This window comes from Magnolia sinica, chromosome 3, assembly GCF_029962835.1.
Source record: "Magnolia sinica isolate HGM2019 chromosome 3, MsV1, whole genome shotgun sequence".
Classification (NCBI taxonomy): Eukaryota; Viridiplantae; Streptophyta; class Magnoliopsida; order Magnoliales; family Magnoliaceae; genus Magnolia; species Magnolia sinica.
Window position 1 is genome coordinate 84,615,139 of NC_080575.1, and position 17,326 is coordinate 84,632,464.

A 17,326-nucleotide genomic window follows, 5' to 3' on the forward strand; every position below is an offset into this window, starting at 1 on the left:
ACACGACCCGTTGACCGTCCAACACTGCCCAAGATGAGTCACCGCCATCTTGAAAATGATGGTGAACTATCACAGTAGTCTCGCTATGCTCCTGGCACAACAGCACTTTGGAAGCTTCCCTGCTCTTCCCTCCGTATTTACAAAATTTAAGTGGATCGGTCGAGAGAGTGGGCCCAATCCCAACCAGACCCATTGAACGGTGGATGACTGCCCACGATGAGTCACCACCATTACGATGAGTCACCACCATCTTTAAAATGGTGGTGAACTAACACGGTAGTCTTTAGCATGTTTCTGGTACAATAGCAGTTCGGAAGCTTCTGCACTTCTCCCTCCCTATTTTCTAATTTTGACTGGATCGAAGAGAGAGAGAGAGGGCGGGCTTGAAATAGAAGGTGTTTCTTCTCTGAAAGTGCAGCGTCTGCTCTTTCTTCTTCCATTTTCTATTTATTATATGAAAGCTCTCTCTCTCTCTTGCTAAGATACAAGTGAATCTCGCTCTCTTTCTCTCTCTTTCTCTCTCTCTCTCTGCGTTTAGGCACTTTCTTCTCTCGATTCGAGCTTTTTTCTGAGGATTCTCTCATTTTCTTTGGTATCTGATATTTTTGGTGAGCTTTTATCCTTCTTTTAATGTTGTTTTTTGTTCTTTTTCTTTGGTGACTGATTCCTTGCATACATGTGTCTCTTTTTTCTTTTTTTATTTATCTTTTGGGGATTAGGGTTCTTTTGAATTGGAGAATCTTGTGGTGCCTTTCTTTCATATATTTTTATTTTTATTCTATTCTACTTTCTTTTTGTCGTTCTGTTTTTTTTTTTTTCGAAGTGTTTTTAGTCGTTAATTCAGAAGGATTTGTTGATTTTAGGTTTTTTTTTTTTTTTTCCTTTATGTGATGAATTCAGGCAATTGTTTTTGTTAGATGGGGAGATTTTTTTTCAGGATTTCATGAATTTTGGGCCCTTTTTTGTATTAATTTTAGGGTTTTGATTATTTTGGAGTCTTTCTATTTTGGATAGTTTGCAAGATTGGTTTTGTTTCGCCAATTCAATGCCGAATGTTGTTCGCTAGAAGCAAATTCTCAGTCCAGATTGATTCCCCCCATTAATCAGTGCAAATTGGCTTCAATTGGTTGATTTCCATGTTGAAGGAAATGGGGCTTATCTTTCTATAATTAATATGCTCATGTTGTTTTCCCATCATAAGACAGGTTATCGCCCAAAATCTCACCTATTCCATGATCTTGACCTTTTGATTCGTAGTTAGGAAATAGATGGTCAAGAAAGCCACAATTAACGAAGAAAAACCCCATCTGGTGGGGGGATATTTTGACCATGGACCATCTATGATCAAGGCCCGCTAAATGGACGTTTACATAATTACCAATGCCAAATGAAGTTGGACTTGCCCGCCTCAAGAGTTACCTGATTCCACTTCTGGATCTTGCTATTTGTCTCAGTTTTTAAGGATTTATATTTTCCAATATTGGTTCAAAATCTGAGTTCTTTGGATGGTCTTACAATCCCTCTTTTCTGATGCTTGTCAACCTGAATTGGTGATATTTGCAGACTTTCACACCTGGCAACCATGCGTGCACCATCAATTTTCGCTCAGTGCCTGCCAGGCCTGTTGCCCCATGACAGAACAAATCATAGTATTTCCTCCATTGCTGAAGGGGATTTCCATCTTCCTTCACCTGCTGTTGAGATCCTCCCTTCAAAGGTATCCCTCCTCCCTGTCCATTTTGCAATTCATTGCTGATTTTGTGGTGCTGTTTTTAATATCCCAGATGAATTTCATTGCATTTTATTCATGATTTGAGGTTTTTGGTTTCTGTTATTTGGGAATTCTTGTGATCAATGAATTTTCTGAAAGAAGTTAAAAATGAGCAGTTGAATTTCCTTGCCTTTTCTAAATCAAATTCCATATGAGATTCTTTTTTTTTTTTTGAAAGGTAACAGTAACTTTATTAAAAAATAAGGGAAAAAGAACAGGAAGAAGGGGAAGCTAATCTGCTGAGATAGCAGATCAACTAAGGACCCAAAAAAAAAAAACAAATTACAGTCTTGAAGTTTTTCTATGGAAGAACCCCATTCCGCGATCAGATATATCACCCTTTGCACAATACTCACAATTGAGTTAGAAGTGCCATTGAAACATCTACCGTTCCTTTCTTCCCAAACGGCCCACCAAACTGACAAGAGAGACATTCTCCAAAGCTTGGATCTAAGCTTTCCACACCTTGAGCCATACCATGCCTGCAGAAGACTGTGGGCTGAATCTGGAAAAGCCCAAGACATCTGAAATCGAGATAGAACATATGTCCAGATCTGGTATGTAAATGAACAGTGAATAAAAAGATGATCTACCATTTCTTCATCTACCATACAGCACAAACAGACATTTGTGATATACATTCCCCTCTTTCTCAAGTTGTCCACTGTGAGAACCTTATTCTTGCCCACCAACCAACCGAAATTCCACATGAGATCAGGTGTAGTTATATTAAAGAGCTAGGGTGATGATGTATTAAAGAACCGATGGTTAAGATAGTATGATGATTTATCTCCATTTCCTCGGTGACTTAACATATGTTTTCTTTCCTCTTGAACAGACTGCTCACCCATACAAGTATGCTGGGGAAAATGTTGACTTGCAAGGACTCAACATCTTCAAGGTATTCTATCTCGGGCTATCTGCAGCATTATTGTTTTTCTTTGGTAGGAAGGATTGACTCCCATAGAACCAAGTTGGACATCTGAACAAATCGATTGGCAAGGTCATTGTCAAGTGGAATTATAGGGTTGTCAACTCAGCACTTTGCACAGTATGCTCGGGTTTTCAGTTCCGACAACTGGGGCCACTGATCCAGATCATTGGTTTGTTGTGGCCCACTGTCGATGTATCATGATGCAAAATTCTACCTCATTCGAAGATTCCAGCCACCATTCTCCCTCATTCAAAGATTAATTCTGAGTGAGTTTTCTTTTATGCATTTTACAGGGAAGAATTAGTGTTGCCGATATCATTGGGTTCACCGGTTCAGAAGTGATGTCATCAAAATCTGAAGGTAAACTCACAAAAAAGCTCCTGGACTAAATAAACATGGCTTTTTAAAAGAGTTCTTTCTTTTGACGGATGGCTTAGTTTTTCTGACTTCCAAGCCTGAAATCATATATTCTTCTGTTGCAGGGTCACTGAAATCTTGGGACAGTTCTATTGACCTTGTCAATGTCCTTAGGCATGAAATTCGTGATGGGCAGTTGAGCTTTAGAGGCAAACGGATTCTAGAGGTAATTCAATTCTTGGAAACTTGTAACACCTTTTACCTTTTGCTTACACCTTTTCGTCCACCTTCTTCTGGCATTAGCTTTGCTTTTCAGTTTTAAGGTATTTCACCGTGGCTTCTAGATTCTGCTGAATTATCTGGCTGGCAACATTTTGGGGAAAGGTTTATTTTATTTTATTATTATTATTTTTTTTGGGGGGGGGGGGGGAACTGATGGGCCACACCATGGATGGTGGACACCTTAAAATATCCATATTTGAAGACTTTGAAGACCCTAGCCATCCAACATGTGGACTCTTTCTGGACTGTTGCCATATCCTTTTCTAACTATCTAATTTTAGAACCCTGATCAAAGCATTTGGATCTTTCACATCAGTAGATTTTTAGTGTGTTCCTCATCCACAACAGGACCCATCAAATAAACGCCTTGGATCACCTGACCATCAGGATTACTTGCACAAACGGGAACATAGGGATACCATTCACATTCTCATGCATCAGGACCTTATAGTTTCTCTTTATATTAATTCCATGTGTAGATAAATGTACCGGTGTAAAGTTCTCTTTCTTTTCTCTTTAGGATCTTTGAGACAATTATCTTTTGTAACTGAGAAAGATGAAAACCCATCATTTGATTTGAATAAACATCACACCATCATTCACATATCAAAATTTTACTATATGTAAGCTTATTTGAACGGCGAAATGATGAAGGGTGCAACATACTTCAGGCAAGATTGCATACCAATTTTAAGAACTTTTTTTTAAAAGCAAGTAAGAGTCCATTTTAAGAACGTTTTGTCGGGAAAATTTTTAGTAATTGAATCCGTAATATACCGAAAAGCTTGGAAATGTTTCAATTTGCAAAAGAACATGAAAGCTGTGGATTTTGTGAATAAAAAGTAATTGAGCTTATAACTGTTCCAACTGTCTAATGTGAGGTTAATCTTTTTCTTTTGTGAATGCTACAGCTTGGTTGTAATTACGGACTTCCTGGGATATTTGCTTGCCTGAAGGTATGTTTCGGTGACAGATTTTAGCTTTACTAGAAATCTTTTTCAGCAGGTTTTCTTTTTCATCATGTTTTTCATCCAAATGAAAATTAAAGAAGGAAGAAACAGAGACAGATGTAGCATCATTTTTTTTTTGCTAATAGGAAACTCTTACAACTATCTAATTTGTGCTTCCGACCAATTTCAGGGGGCTTCTACAGTACATTTTCAGGATCTGAATGCTGAGACCATTAGGTGCACAACTATGCCCAACGTCCTCGCCAACCTCCAGCAGGCTCGGGATAGGCAGAGCCGGCAACCCGAGAGTCCCCTGACACCATCTAGGCATGCTGTAGCTCCTGATGTCCATTTCTATGCTGGAGACTGGGAAGAACTCCACACAATCTTGTCGGTGGTGCAGAAGGATGAGCTTGAGATAACTCCTGGGATGAACCTGAGCTTCTCTGAGGAGGATTTCATGGATGGCTGCAGTAGCCAGGACGGCAGCATCATTGGTCATGAATCGGCCTCAAGGAGGTCGAGGAAACTCTCCGGAAGCCGTGCATGGGAGAGGGCAAGCGAGACAGACCTGGGAGAAGGTGGCTATGATGTGATTCTGATGGCTGAGATGCCATACTCGGTTACTTCCTTGAAAAAGCTATATTCACTCATAAAGAAGGTTTGTCACTAACCTCTTTCACCTTCATCAGCAGATTTCCTTTTTATACTCAATATCTTTTATGAATTAATTAGACATCATAAATCTACATGAAAAGGAAAGCATGAATTAGTCATGATTCTCCGAATTTTCAGAAATAGTCAATCTGACATGGCCGAATTAGTCTAAACATGCTTTCACTGAGTGATTGGAAATTTCCATTGGATATCATGAAATTCCAATATCCAATTTTCAGAAATTCAAAACTTTGCTGAAGGAAGTTTCTTTTCTTGATGTCCCCGTGTTGTCATGAATGGATTGTGATGGCCGCTCTCATGGTAGGATCTTGAATCCTATTTTCCCCATGTCTGTGTGAGATCCAAGGTCATTCATCTGGTGAGGCATCCCTGTGTATGTTTCATGGCCCAAAAATTAGGCTGGTCAGGTAATCAGTGGACCACGGGTCTATGAGAAAGAATTGATGGTTAACAAAAACCAACAAAGTGTCCACATTGGACGTACATGTGGCTCACCCAAAGAACTGCTCAGTTCATGCACACACATGTTGAAGTCCTCTTGGGGGCAGCCATATCCTCAGCTTGTAAATTTTGTAAGCTCACATTTTCTAACTGGATGACTATATTCCATTTATCAGTGCTTGCGGCCACCTTATGGGATACTGTACTTGGCTTCAAAGAAGCATTATGTCGGTTTCAATGGCGGAGCACGGCAGCTGAGAGGTCTGGTAGACGAGGAAGGTGTTTTCGGTGCTCACATGGTCACAGAGACAGCAGAAAGGGAGATTTGGAAGTTCTTTCTCAAGTGAGAACAGCAACCAGCGGCAACTCGCTACCCCCCGAAAGAGACTAGCATTCACCATTCCCTTCTGTATACTACTTGGTATCTCATTCTTCTTTTTTTTTTTTCCTTCTTTTTCCTTTTTTAGTCTGGTGATAAGATCAGAATAGGAAGATTAGTGTTGAGCTTGCTATAATTCTGCAGGCTGCTGTCTATAAAATTTCTTCTTCTTTCCCATTGATTTGTACACTTGAGGGTTTGACTCAAGTTTGATTTATTAAATTTTGAATTGTGTATTTGTTGATCAATCATATAATAAGATTAATGCAAGATTTCAATACTTCATAAGCTTTGTTTGGGTGGGTTTGAGATAATGCAGAGCTTGAATTTCTTCACGGGAAGGCAAAACGGAAAGTAAAACTTGTTGAGAGAGATGATTTTGTGGATTAGGTGTATGAAAATGATGTAGGATGTGCCATGGATGCATTCTTAGCAGAGTTGGACCAATAGAAGCCCAAGCAGAGTTGGACCAACAGAAGGCCAAACGAAAGGGTAAGTACGTTAGAGCCGGACCTAATACCACAGCGGGCATGTTGTAACTGGCTCACAGACATGTATGGTTCGAAGAAAGAGAATTATTCCAGAAACCGGACCTAATACCACAGCGGGCATGTTGTAACTGGGTCACAGACATGTATGGTACGAAGAAAGAGAATTATTCCAGAAATGGAGAGATTGCCGTTTGAAGTGTTGACCATAAAACAACTGTAATTTTATTATTATTTTTTTCCCGTTTGAAGTGTTGACCATAAAACAACTGTAATTTTATTATTTGAAGTGTTGACCATAAAACAACTGTAATTTTATTATTATTTTTTTCCCGTTTGAAGTGTTGACCATAAAACAACTGTAATTTTATTATTATTATTATTATTTTTTATAAATCCAGGCATTGTTATGAAATGCATAACTTATCGATCTTCATGTAATAGTGGTTTCAGGGTCAACCGACCCATATAGCAAGTCACGAACTTTTGTTTTGCAAGAAGCGCTTGTCTTGAGGTTCAAAATTGCGATTTTAGAAAAATGTTACATTTTTAGAAGAAAAAAAATTCATTGGATTTTTTATTCTTTCTTACAGTTTTAGATTTTTTTTTCTTAAAAGAAGTTGCTTGTAATAATGCTAGAAATGCTCAATAACGTTTATTTGGACATTTTTTGTTTTGGCAAATTCAGTGTTGGAGATATTTTTACCATTTGGGTAAATTTTCAAATTAGAGTTGTGTTTTTTCTTTAATAGTGGGGTAATCAGGAAGTCTTAGGATCATCTCACAATAAATTTTGATTTTTTTTTTTTTTTGTGGTCCCGTGGATTCAAGGTTTTGTCCACTTGAGCAAGATGATGATCTTTTTCTCATTGTTTTATGCCCTTCCCTGCCAATCGAAATTAGGTAGAGGCTTTTCATCGATTCGATAGCATCTAACAATGGTTCGATCAACAAATCAACAACACCACGGCAATACTTAAAGGAATAATCCCATGACAACAAGGGCATTTGAAGCTTTTCAATAGGAGAATTTACAAGCAATGCAAGGACTGTACGCAACAATCAACCATTTGACGGAGGCCTTCGGATAAACCCTTATTTGTAATAATGAGCAACATGAGATTGGCGATGGAGCTCACGATCATCATTTTCCTGGTAAGACACTGGTGATTAATCATAGGCCACCACCTAATAATGGTGAATCGTAGGCTACTATTTTTTTTTTTTTTTTTGGGCTAGCTTGTTAGTACACACCCATGTCAGTACACACACTCCATGTTAGCCACCCCCACTAGGGATCGATACCAAGACCTCAAGTGTTGAAACGAGGTATGTCCACTCAGTCTACCAGTTGAACTATGGATCAGGGTGTATAGCTAAATCGTAGGCTACTACTCTAATAATGAGGAAGTTGTATACACCAAAAAAAGAAATAAATCCACAGTGGCATAACGTATTTAGAATAAAGTGCACCATGAACCAAAAAATCTATGATCTGATCATAGAGAGTGGGACTAGTGAAAACATTATGTTAAAGACTACGATGGAAAAGCCAGTCTAAAGACAGAAAAGTACCCATCTTCGTACATGATTGGATGGATCAAGAAGGTTAGTGAAACAAAGGTAATTGAACGATGTCGTAATTCTTTCTGTAAGGTCCGTATCCTAGTTCGTACCGTTCCTTAGACTCCCACGATCTTCCCCGTCGAATTCTAGCGACCCGTGACTTATAATCAGCATTTGTACGTGACCCTAGGCTGCATCCCGTATATTTGAGTCGACTCAACCCGAGACTTGTACCATTGCGATCGCGCCGTCGCCGCGGTTCCAATGCCGTGACTTGCACATCGATGCGATACCCAAGCCAGGAGTTGTGGGCCTACATTCATTACGAGGAAAGCGCCGCACATTTGCGAATTTCGAGAGAATTTCTACTCAATCTATCACATCAATCAATCAAGTACAAGCAAGTACTCAACCCATACCTAGCCCATCCCCCTCTTACACAACCCATCCCTAAAGTCAACTCTCTCTCTCTCTCTCTCTCTCTCTCTCTCTCTCTCTCCACCCATCCCTTTCTTACACCTCACCATCCCTCTGTCCCATTCATCCTATCCTTTTCATCCCATCACCTTCTCTCTCCCTTTCATTCTCTCTACCATTCCAAGCAACCAAAAGACAAAAGACCAAGGCCCACTACCTACCCCCACATTTCACCATCTAACCCTTCAATCTTCATCATTCTCCATCAAAGGGAGAGCTTAGGAGCCAAGGATTCCAAGGAGCTAAAGAAGAGGACGAAGGTTGGGTGATCTTAGGATTTCCACCATTGATCTTGATGATTTGAGGGCCCACTTGTGGTGGGACCCATTTTGATGTATGTGTCTCTACCTCTCTCTCTTTCTTATGATGGAATGTGGCCCACCTGATCTAGACCGTCCATGTGTTGGGCCCCACCTCGCTGCCTGTCCATTTGGACATGCCTGGATGAAGTAAAAACACAAATATCAGCTTGATGCAAAACATGGCGCCCGCACTTGACGTTAGCAGGTCTAATAATGAGGTATGGTTATACCCCAACTGTCCGTCTGGACGGTGGGGACCCTAGCAACTTGCTGTTGTAGCTGATGTCAGCAAGTTCTGTAGGCCCCGCCGTGAGGCATGTGTTATATTTAACTGTCCATCAGTTTGGACGTCAGCTAGATCAGTGGGCCTAATCATGAGGTTTGTGTTATGTCCCAACCATCTGTTCCTTTTTGGGCGTGGGACCCACCCACACATGCTGGACATGTGGGGTGGGGCCCACCTTGCTGGAAATAGATTCGCTGGTGTACAAACACAACTATTTAGCTGCTGTATTCACGTTAGCAAGATCTGTGGGTTTCATCCCCACAGTCTGTTCGCTGGACGGGTGAGACCCACCTTAATGCATGAATTGTATTTCAACACCGTCCATCTGGACGGTGCCATGTGGGGCCCACCTAGATGTATGGGTCTTATCCTGCACCGTCTAGCAGCTACTGGACGGCGGACCCACCTCTGATGTGTCTGTTTAATCCACATCGTCCACTGCTGGTGGGGCCCACCTTGATGCAGTTTGTATCCACTCCGTGCATCCATGGGTCCCACGTGAGGCCACCATGATCTATGTGTTGTATATCCCCGCCGTTAACCTGCTGGACGGTGGGAACCCACCTTGATGAATGTATATCCATGCTGTTCACCTACAGGGCCCCCTCTGCACGTGTGGACCCCACATGATGTTAGGTGTTGACCCCTGGACGGTGGGGCCAGCTCTGATGTATGTGTTCTATACACACCGTCCATCCATGGGGGCTGCACGAGATATGTGTTCTGGACGTGGGCCCATCATGTTATACGTGTTTCATCCTCGCCGTTCGGGGCAGACAACCCACCGACATGTATACGTTGTATATCTATGTTGTCCATTTGGTGGGGGCCCAACTGGCATGTGCAGGCCCACCTACTGCATGAGTAGGGCCCACCTGCTGAATGAATAGGGCCACCTTGATGTGTGTGCATGCTGCCCATCTGTTTGTTGGACCATGGGCTGCCTCATCAGGCCCACTTGATATATAAGGCCCTTATGTGAGGCCCGATGTGATGTATACGTGGCCCATGAGTGAGGCCAGATGTGATGTTTATAAGGCCCATATGATGAGGTCCGATGTGATGTATATGAGGCCCATGAGTGAGGCCCAGTGTGATGTATGTGAGGCCCAGATGGTGAGGCCTAATGTGATGTATATGAGGCCTTATGTGATGTATGAGAGGCCCATTGTGATGTATTCGAGGCCCATGGGACATTGCCCATTATAATATATTTGAGGCCCATGGGATGTGACCTAATGTGATGTATATGAGGCCCTTGTATGAGGCCCAATGTGATGCATGTGAGGCCCATGAGTGAGGCCCTTGTGTAAGGCCCAAAGCGATGTATATGAGGACCGATGTGATGTGTGATTCCACCATGGTGTATGTAATAATGTTTATGATGGGCCATGCCTTGGGAGCAATGATGGTTTGATGTCTACATTGTGAGAGCAATGATGGTTAAATGTCCACATTGTAACTCTCTCTAGGGCCCATTGTTAGGCCTATTCTCACCTCTCCTTAGTGGGCTAACCCAAACCGTTGGGCCCCCATAATCGTTAGACCAATTCTTAATATGAGTAGGTCATCTAGGCCCATCCTTGATATAAGGTGTCACGCCCCAAACTCGGAGGGCTCACAAAAGTCCCGATCACCGACAGCCTTCGTAGTATCCCATTTTCGGCTCCTAGCACCCATTTACAAGGTTCCGATCCTGGGATCCTACAAGGAGGATTTTTAACATCAGTTTGATTCGTAATAAGCATAACCAAAGGCATAACTCACAAACAACAACCAAAAACTCCATCACATTTCCACTATGATCAAAAACTTATAAATACAATGAGCATAAAGGGAAATACAATGATGATAGACAAAAGCTCTAAGATGATTTGCTACGTGCTCAAGCCTTATCGCTGCTGCGATCCAACGTTACCTGTACGCAACGGTCGTGCATAAGCTTACAGAAAGCTTAGAGGGTGGTGAAAGTGTGTGCGCAATGTAGTAATACAATTATGCAGTATCAAAGTAATGCAGAATATGCTAATGAATCTATGAATACTATTGGCTGTATTAAGGCCATACGATGCAAGGCATGAATGATGTCAGGCATACCAAGGCCATGCGATGCAAGATGCAATGTTATCGGCCATACCAAGGCCATGTGATGCGATATGCAATCCAAGCACACCAATCCTCATCTAAGTCCACATATCAATACAGCTGTCGCCCCATCGCGTGCAACAAGGTGAGTGGAAGAGACCTCACTATCCGCCTGCCAATATTGGGCCCGACTCGTCGATAATGGACCCATTCCTTGAGCTAGTTAAACTCAGCCTAGCTTTGCCGCCTCCACCCGGGTGGGTAAGGCTGCACCCCCTTCCATTCGACCACGACACAGTGGAAAGCGGGGCCTGCTGGTATTCGGCACTCGGCGCTCATGCATCCACTTGGTTTAGATGTTGGAGCAACCTCCTGGTACCATAAGGGTTTAAGGACACCCAAGGACATCTATAACACCCCATGTAGAACAAGATTTTTGGTATCCAATCCTGCTAACCACGATATGCCCGTGGAGGCTATGGCCACTATATCGCTAGGGCGTACAGTGTACATGTCACATAATGCGAGATGCATGAATCACGCAATCCAGTCATACAACAAACATGCGCGTACCGCGCGCTTATGTGGGTAACTCCCCTTACTAGGGAGTCCCATAACAATCTGCCTAATGGCATGTGCTATGATGAATCACTCATCTCATCACAGGCATGCAGATGATGCGTATGGGCATATATCATGATGCTATGTTGTCACATACTCATAATAGGTATCGATAATCGGCATCGATAATTGGCATATATAATCGGCATCGGCCTCGATAATCGGCATATAAACAAGGCGCGGTCCATAGATGAACAACTGATCAACCATAATATAAATATCGGCCCTTGGCCATGGTTATATCAAACCCGATAGCACGAAACCATCTGTCTATGGCGAATGGGGCCCACTGATTAGGGTCAACTCTCTAAGAGAATGATGAGAATGGGCCTAACAAGGCCTAAGGGAAGGTCCCAATATGGACATTCAACCATCATTGCCCATCAATGTGGACATTTAACCAACATCGCTCTCAAGGAGTAGTCCACATAGAACCATATGTATAGTGGTGTCACGCCCCAGACTCGGTAACCGGACTCACAAGGAACCCGATGGCCGGTTCTGGCCGCAACAGCCTCCGTAGTACCCCATTCTAAGCTCCTGAGGTAGGTTCCGATCCCGTGATCTTACAAGGAGGATTTTCATAATAGTATAATCACTTCCAATGCGAGCATACCTAAGATCACAGCAAGTACATCTGAGAATAACAAAGGCACACATCACAAAATCCACTAAAAATTTAAACTTTTACAATCATCCAAAAGGTCCAAAAGGACATACATGAGAATAAAAAGAAAAGAGAGAGAAATCAGCAACACTGGAGTCCTCACTGCTCAACTCTACTCCACGCTCTGCTGCTACGACGCCTACCTAGAGTCTCCTGCACGCATCAATCGTGCATAAGCTTATAGAAGCTTAGAGGGTGGTGTAGGTGTGTGATAATGGTGCACAGAAGAGTAGTAGGAGGTATAAGGAGAGAAGCATGATCAATGAACATATCACTAGTCTTACCAAGGCTTACCATGAATGTGATGTAATAAGTAATGGGTGCCATACCAAGGTAATGTATGAAGGGGGGCTTGTATAGCCAATGCTAATGCGATGCAAGTAATGTCAATGCTCATATCCAAAACATAAATCAAGTACATTTTCAATCATAAGGAAATCACCGGGGTCCATTACACCGCTGAATGACTGCCGCTCTGCAGACCCCGCACAGTCAAACGAGCGTAAGAGACCTCACTACCCGCCTGTGGACAACCAATCACCAACAAGGCTTGAAGGTAGCGGACCCATTTACGAGCTGGTCAGACTCAGCCTAGCAATGCCTCCTCACACTAGGCAGGTAAGGCCACACCCCTATCCAACCGACTACACGACAGTGGGAGTCGCGGCCTAACGGTATAAGGCCCTCGTGCGCTCATGTATTCTACCCGGTCACGGCGTTGGAGCAGATCCTTGGTACCATGGAAGTTTTGGAAATCTCACCCATGGGCATCCTATGCACCTGGTATGCTCAAGTAATATTTTCGATGTCCACACATGCGGCCATTCACAAATGTCCCTGTGGAGGCAAGGCCCCGATGAAGCAAGGGCAGTATCCTCATGAAATGCGATGCCAATGCATGAGTCGCACACACAGATCATGCACAAGTTTCAGGCACTCAATGTGCACAAGGGGAGAAACTCCATCCCTGAATGACCACTATACAATGCAATCAATTCATACAGATGATGCATATGGGTCGCAATGATGTAAGTGTGCTACCTGTGGAATATGAAATCGTCTGTCCCAAGGAGGGTCATGATCTAGGCACATCGATAGGTATTCTAAGAAGAAGAGAAGTCCTTTAGTGGGAGACCAGTACTTTGGGATGACCCACAAACTAAGGGAGTCAAAATCCTAAGGAAGAACAGTCCTAGCCAGGCCCAAGGTGGGACTTTAACCACCTATAAGGGCCTCTATGGGCCTACCTTAGGGCCACCAAGGAGGACATCCAACCTCAACTGAGTCCCAAAAGGTAGCCTGCTACATATGCAAAGAAAGGTCCAAGGCACAATCAACCCATGGCCTAGTGGGCCATACACTAAGCCCAAAAACAAAGGCAACCTGGTGGGCCCTTAAGCAAGGGTAGGGCCCAACCATAAGGGTCATAGGTTCATTCATTGTAGTGGGCCTAATGGGCAGCCCATTATCCCAACATATGGGAAATCCTTAAATTTTTAACACATGTAAGTTGGGCCTCACATCTCGGCCCAAGTATGGATTTATTATAGTGGGCAAACAAGGGCCCAACTACTTGAGTATTTGACCCATAAGGCCCATTACAATGACATGGTAAATATAGGATCCAAGGGTTCAATGGGCCTATCAAAAGTTCCAGCCCAACCAAGGCTATAAGGCCCATACTTAACTAAGAGACTAGCCCAAGAAGAATCCTATTTGGGATGGGCCTTCAATCATACACTAATTAAACCCAAAAAAAAAATAAAAATTAAGATGGTAAGATACTGACATAAATCCTTCTCAAATCTAGTGGGCCATATTGCCCCAAAGAACATCTATAGGCAACAGTTATTGGGCTCAATGCCAAATTCCAGCCCACCCAAATTTCTGGGTTGGTTGGAGTTCAACATTAGAATTCTTAGTATAATTAATTCTTGATGGCTCACACACATCACTGTGGGCCCCACCAGATGAGAGAGGATATGCAATACATATATGAAATGGGCTAGACCGTTAGAATGCAGGCCCAGCAGTAGCCTAAGGCAGGGATGTCCCATGTGTAGGCAGCCCTTTGGGCCTGGGGTATCTGGCCTAAAAATTCACCTAATGGGTTCTAATTGAATAAAAAGGGGGCAAGTATGATCGATCCCCTAAGGACCTTAAATGAATGGGTGGTGGGACATTCAACACATCAAGGTGGGCCCACGAAGCAGGCTGGATGCCCCAGCCTGGGCGTCCCTGCCTAGCAGACCACTTCCAGCCATACCACGGGCAACTCAAATATATTTTGGGTCTGAAATTTTACAGAGTGATACTTCCATAGGTGACCTACACCCCCACAAAATTTCAAGATTTTTGAACACTTAGAAATATTTTAATTTATTTAAATAAAATAGACTGTCCAGAAAATCGGACTGACCTGGACGTCCCAACGTGGTGGGCCAGTCCGGCCCTCGCCACAGTGTGCACAGAGGTCCATTGGCCTTGAAATTTGGTAAGTGAATCCTATAATGGGTGGAACATATCTTCACAAAATTTCAGAATTTTTAGACGTATATAAATATTTTAATTTATTTAAAGAAATCAATCTGTCCTAAAAATCGGACTGATCTGGACACCGTATTGTAATGGGCCAGTCCAGCCACCACCATGGTGTGTACAGGTGTCCATTGGCCCCAAAATTTTGTAGGTGGGTCCTACCATGAGTAAACCACATCTCCAAAAATTTTTATGATTTTTGGATACTCATAAATATTTTAATTAAATTAGGAATTTCAATCTGTCCAAGAAGAGATGTTGCTGTCCATGCATTGTTTACCCAATAAGGTGGGCCCAACCTTCATCCAAGAGGGGGAAAATGGAGGTTTAGTATTTTCTTCATAAAATAAAGTAAGGTAGGGTCCATAAAAGTGGCCCATCCTTCAGAGAAACCAAGCTGAAGTGTATGTTTTCCCTCCATACATGTGGATTGGACAGCCCAACAAGGTGGACCGCCCACCCCTATGGGCCTCCTTTTTGGGTACCATATCATAAGCCATCTGAGGTATGACCCATCACACCTCATGGTGGGGTCCACACCTTCTCATTATACCCTATAATTATAAAGAAAATAATGGCAATCATGATCCAAAAATCCATGTCAAAGATTGAACATGACAGTCCATGCAATAGTTCAGGTTTTTGGACAACAATACATGGCTGGACACATCAGCCTATATTTCAATAATCTTAGCCATAAAAAGGGTGTGTGGCCTTCCTCAGTGGGCCCCACATAAGTCCAGATCACATACTAGGACTAGGACACTTGCATGCATTGATTAAGGTGTCCAATGATCATGGAGTTGGGTGGTAAGGGCATCCCACCTTGCTGGATTTTTATTTTTATTTATTTTAGGACATCCAAGGCCCACTAAATGGGCCACACATACATTATCATCCATACATCAGAGAAGAGAGAAGAAGAAAAGAGAGTAATTCGGTCATAGGGGTAGGGCCCCGCCACTAATGGGCCCTCCCAAGAGTGAATCATACCCATACAACTACATTGATTATACATGCAACATAAAATCACTACATGCATGATCTATAATTACTATGGATGGTTGGGATGCCATCCCAACATGATCCTTAGGGTCTAGATGACCTTAAGATGGAGTGGATCATTAAATACATCATGATGGGGTCCATGGAGAATGACCCAATTATGGATCATGACATGCATGTAGGATGGGCCAAAGGGCCACATCCATGGGATCAAATGGGATCCCCACTATGGATTGGTGGGTCCCACATGATCCATCTAGGAAGAAAAATAAGATCAAAGGGTAGAAAACAAGATTAGAAATTATAATCACCCACGTTAATGGATCCCACTCCAAGCTTACATCAATCTTCTCTTCATGCTCCAAGGGACATGTTTCAATGGGTGAGATGGATTGTTGAAGGTTGGATGGGAGGGGATTTGAGGGAGAAGGGGCTGGAGAAGAGAGGAAGATGGAAGGGAAGTTGCTGGGGAAGAAGAGAAGAGAGAGAGAGAAAATGAGAGGAAAAGAGAGAGAGAGAGACTTTTAAGAGTTGTAATGATGAGCTCTCTCTTTCTTAGGCAATGATGGTGGCCTATGGTGATATTAACAAGGCTTAGGGTCATAGCCTTTCTAGGAATCTCAGCCTAGGGTGAAATGATGGCATGGAAAAATGTGCAACCCATGGTGGGGTCCACCAATCATGCAATCAATGACCCATATCGATCAATGATCATAACTTGAGATGTACATATCGGATTAACGCACGGGACGCGGCGTTGGAATCGCGGCGACGAGACGGACGCAATGACATAGGTCTTAAGTCAACACGAGTCGGGTTTACATGACCGAACTCAAGGGTATCCGTAAACACTATCCGAAGGTCGCGGGTCACCGAAATTTGACCGGTAGGACCGCGGGACCAAAATGAACAGAATGTATACTCACACACACATGCACACAAGCGAACTCGGGTCGGGTCTCACAAGTGGGCCCATGGCCCCACTCAAGGGCCTAATATACATCGCCATGGGCCTCACTCAAGGGCCTCACATAAGGGCTTCAAACGAATCACAATGGGCCATGCCCATGGGCCTCGAATACATCACAATGGGCCTCGCCCATGGGCCTTGAATACATCACAATGGGCCTCATCACTGGGCCTCATATGTCAAGTGGGCCACATCACACGGGCCGCATTATGTGGGCCGCACCAACGGGCTTCATGTATATCAAATAGGCCGCACCGATGGGCCTCATGTATATCAAATCGGGCCCACCCTTATGTATTTTTTTGAGATCCGACCCATTCATAAGTAATCATAGAGATAAATGAAGTGAAAACCAAACATCAGCTTGATTGGCAACTACTGTGACTCCTAAGAAGGTTGAACGATGGATGTCACTGTCCACTATTTAAATGGTGGGGTCCACTTGAACTTTAGATCTAATTCATCCTTGCACTCATGCCATAAAATGATACCTCAAAACGTTTGGACGGTATGGATATAGTGTGTGCAT

At 43.0% G+C, this 17,326-nt stretch overlaps 1 protein-coding gene across 1 annotated transcript; it reads left to right on the top strand.

The window, feature by feature from the left end:
• The first annotated feature begins 475 nt into the window (after positions 1 to 475).
• LOC131240103 (uncharacterized) lies at positions 476 to 6,072 on the top strand. Its single transcript, XM_058238152.1, has 8 exons — positions 476 to 608; positions 1,564 to 1,717; positions 2,610 to 2,672; positions 2,999 to 3,065; positions 3,188 to 3,288; positions 4,256 to 4,300; positions 4,485 to 4,955; positions 5,590 to 6,072. The coding sequence occupies exons 2-8, from the start codon at positions 1,583 to 1,585 to the stop codon at positions 5,758 to 5,760; spliced, it is 1,053 nt and encodes a 350-aa protein (XP_058094135.1). The 5' UTR covers positions 476 to 608; positions 1,564 to 1,582; the 3' UTR covers positions 5,761 to 6,072.
• The last annotated feature ends 11,254 nt before the right edge of the window (positions 6,073 to 17,326 follow it).

Bases quoted from the DNA above. Each gene is read 5' to 3' on its own strand.
- LOC131240103 (XM_058238152.1), top strand. From the start codon at position 1,583: ATGCGTGCACCATCAATTTTCGCTCAGTGCCTGCCAGGCCTGTTGCCC. The intron at 1,718-2,609 runs GTATCCCTCCTC...CCTCTTGAACAG, and splicing joins TTGAGATCCTCCCTTCAAAG to ACTGCTCACCCATACAAGTA. The intron at 3,289-4,255 runs GTAATTCAATTC...TGAATGCTACAG, and splicing joins GAGGCAAACGGATTCTAGAG to CTTGGTTGTAATTACGGACT.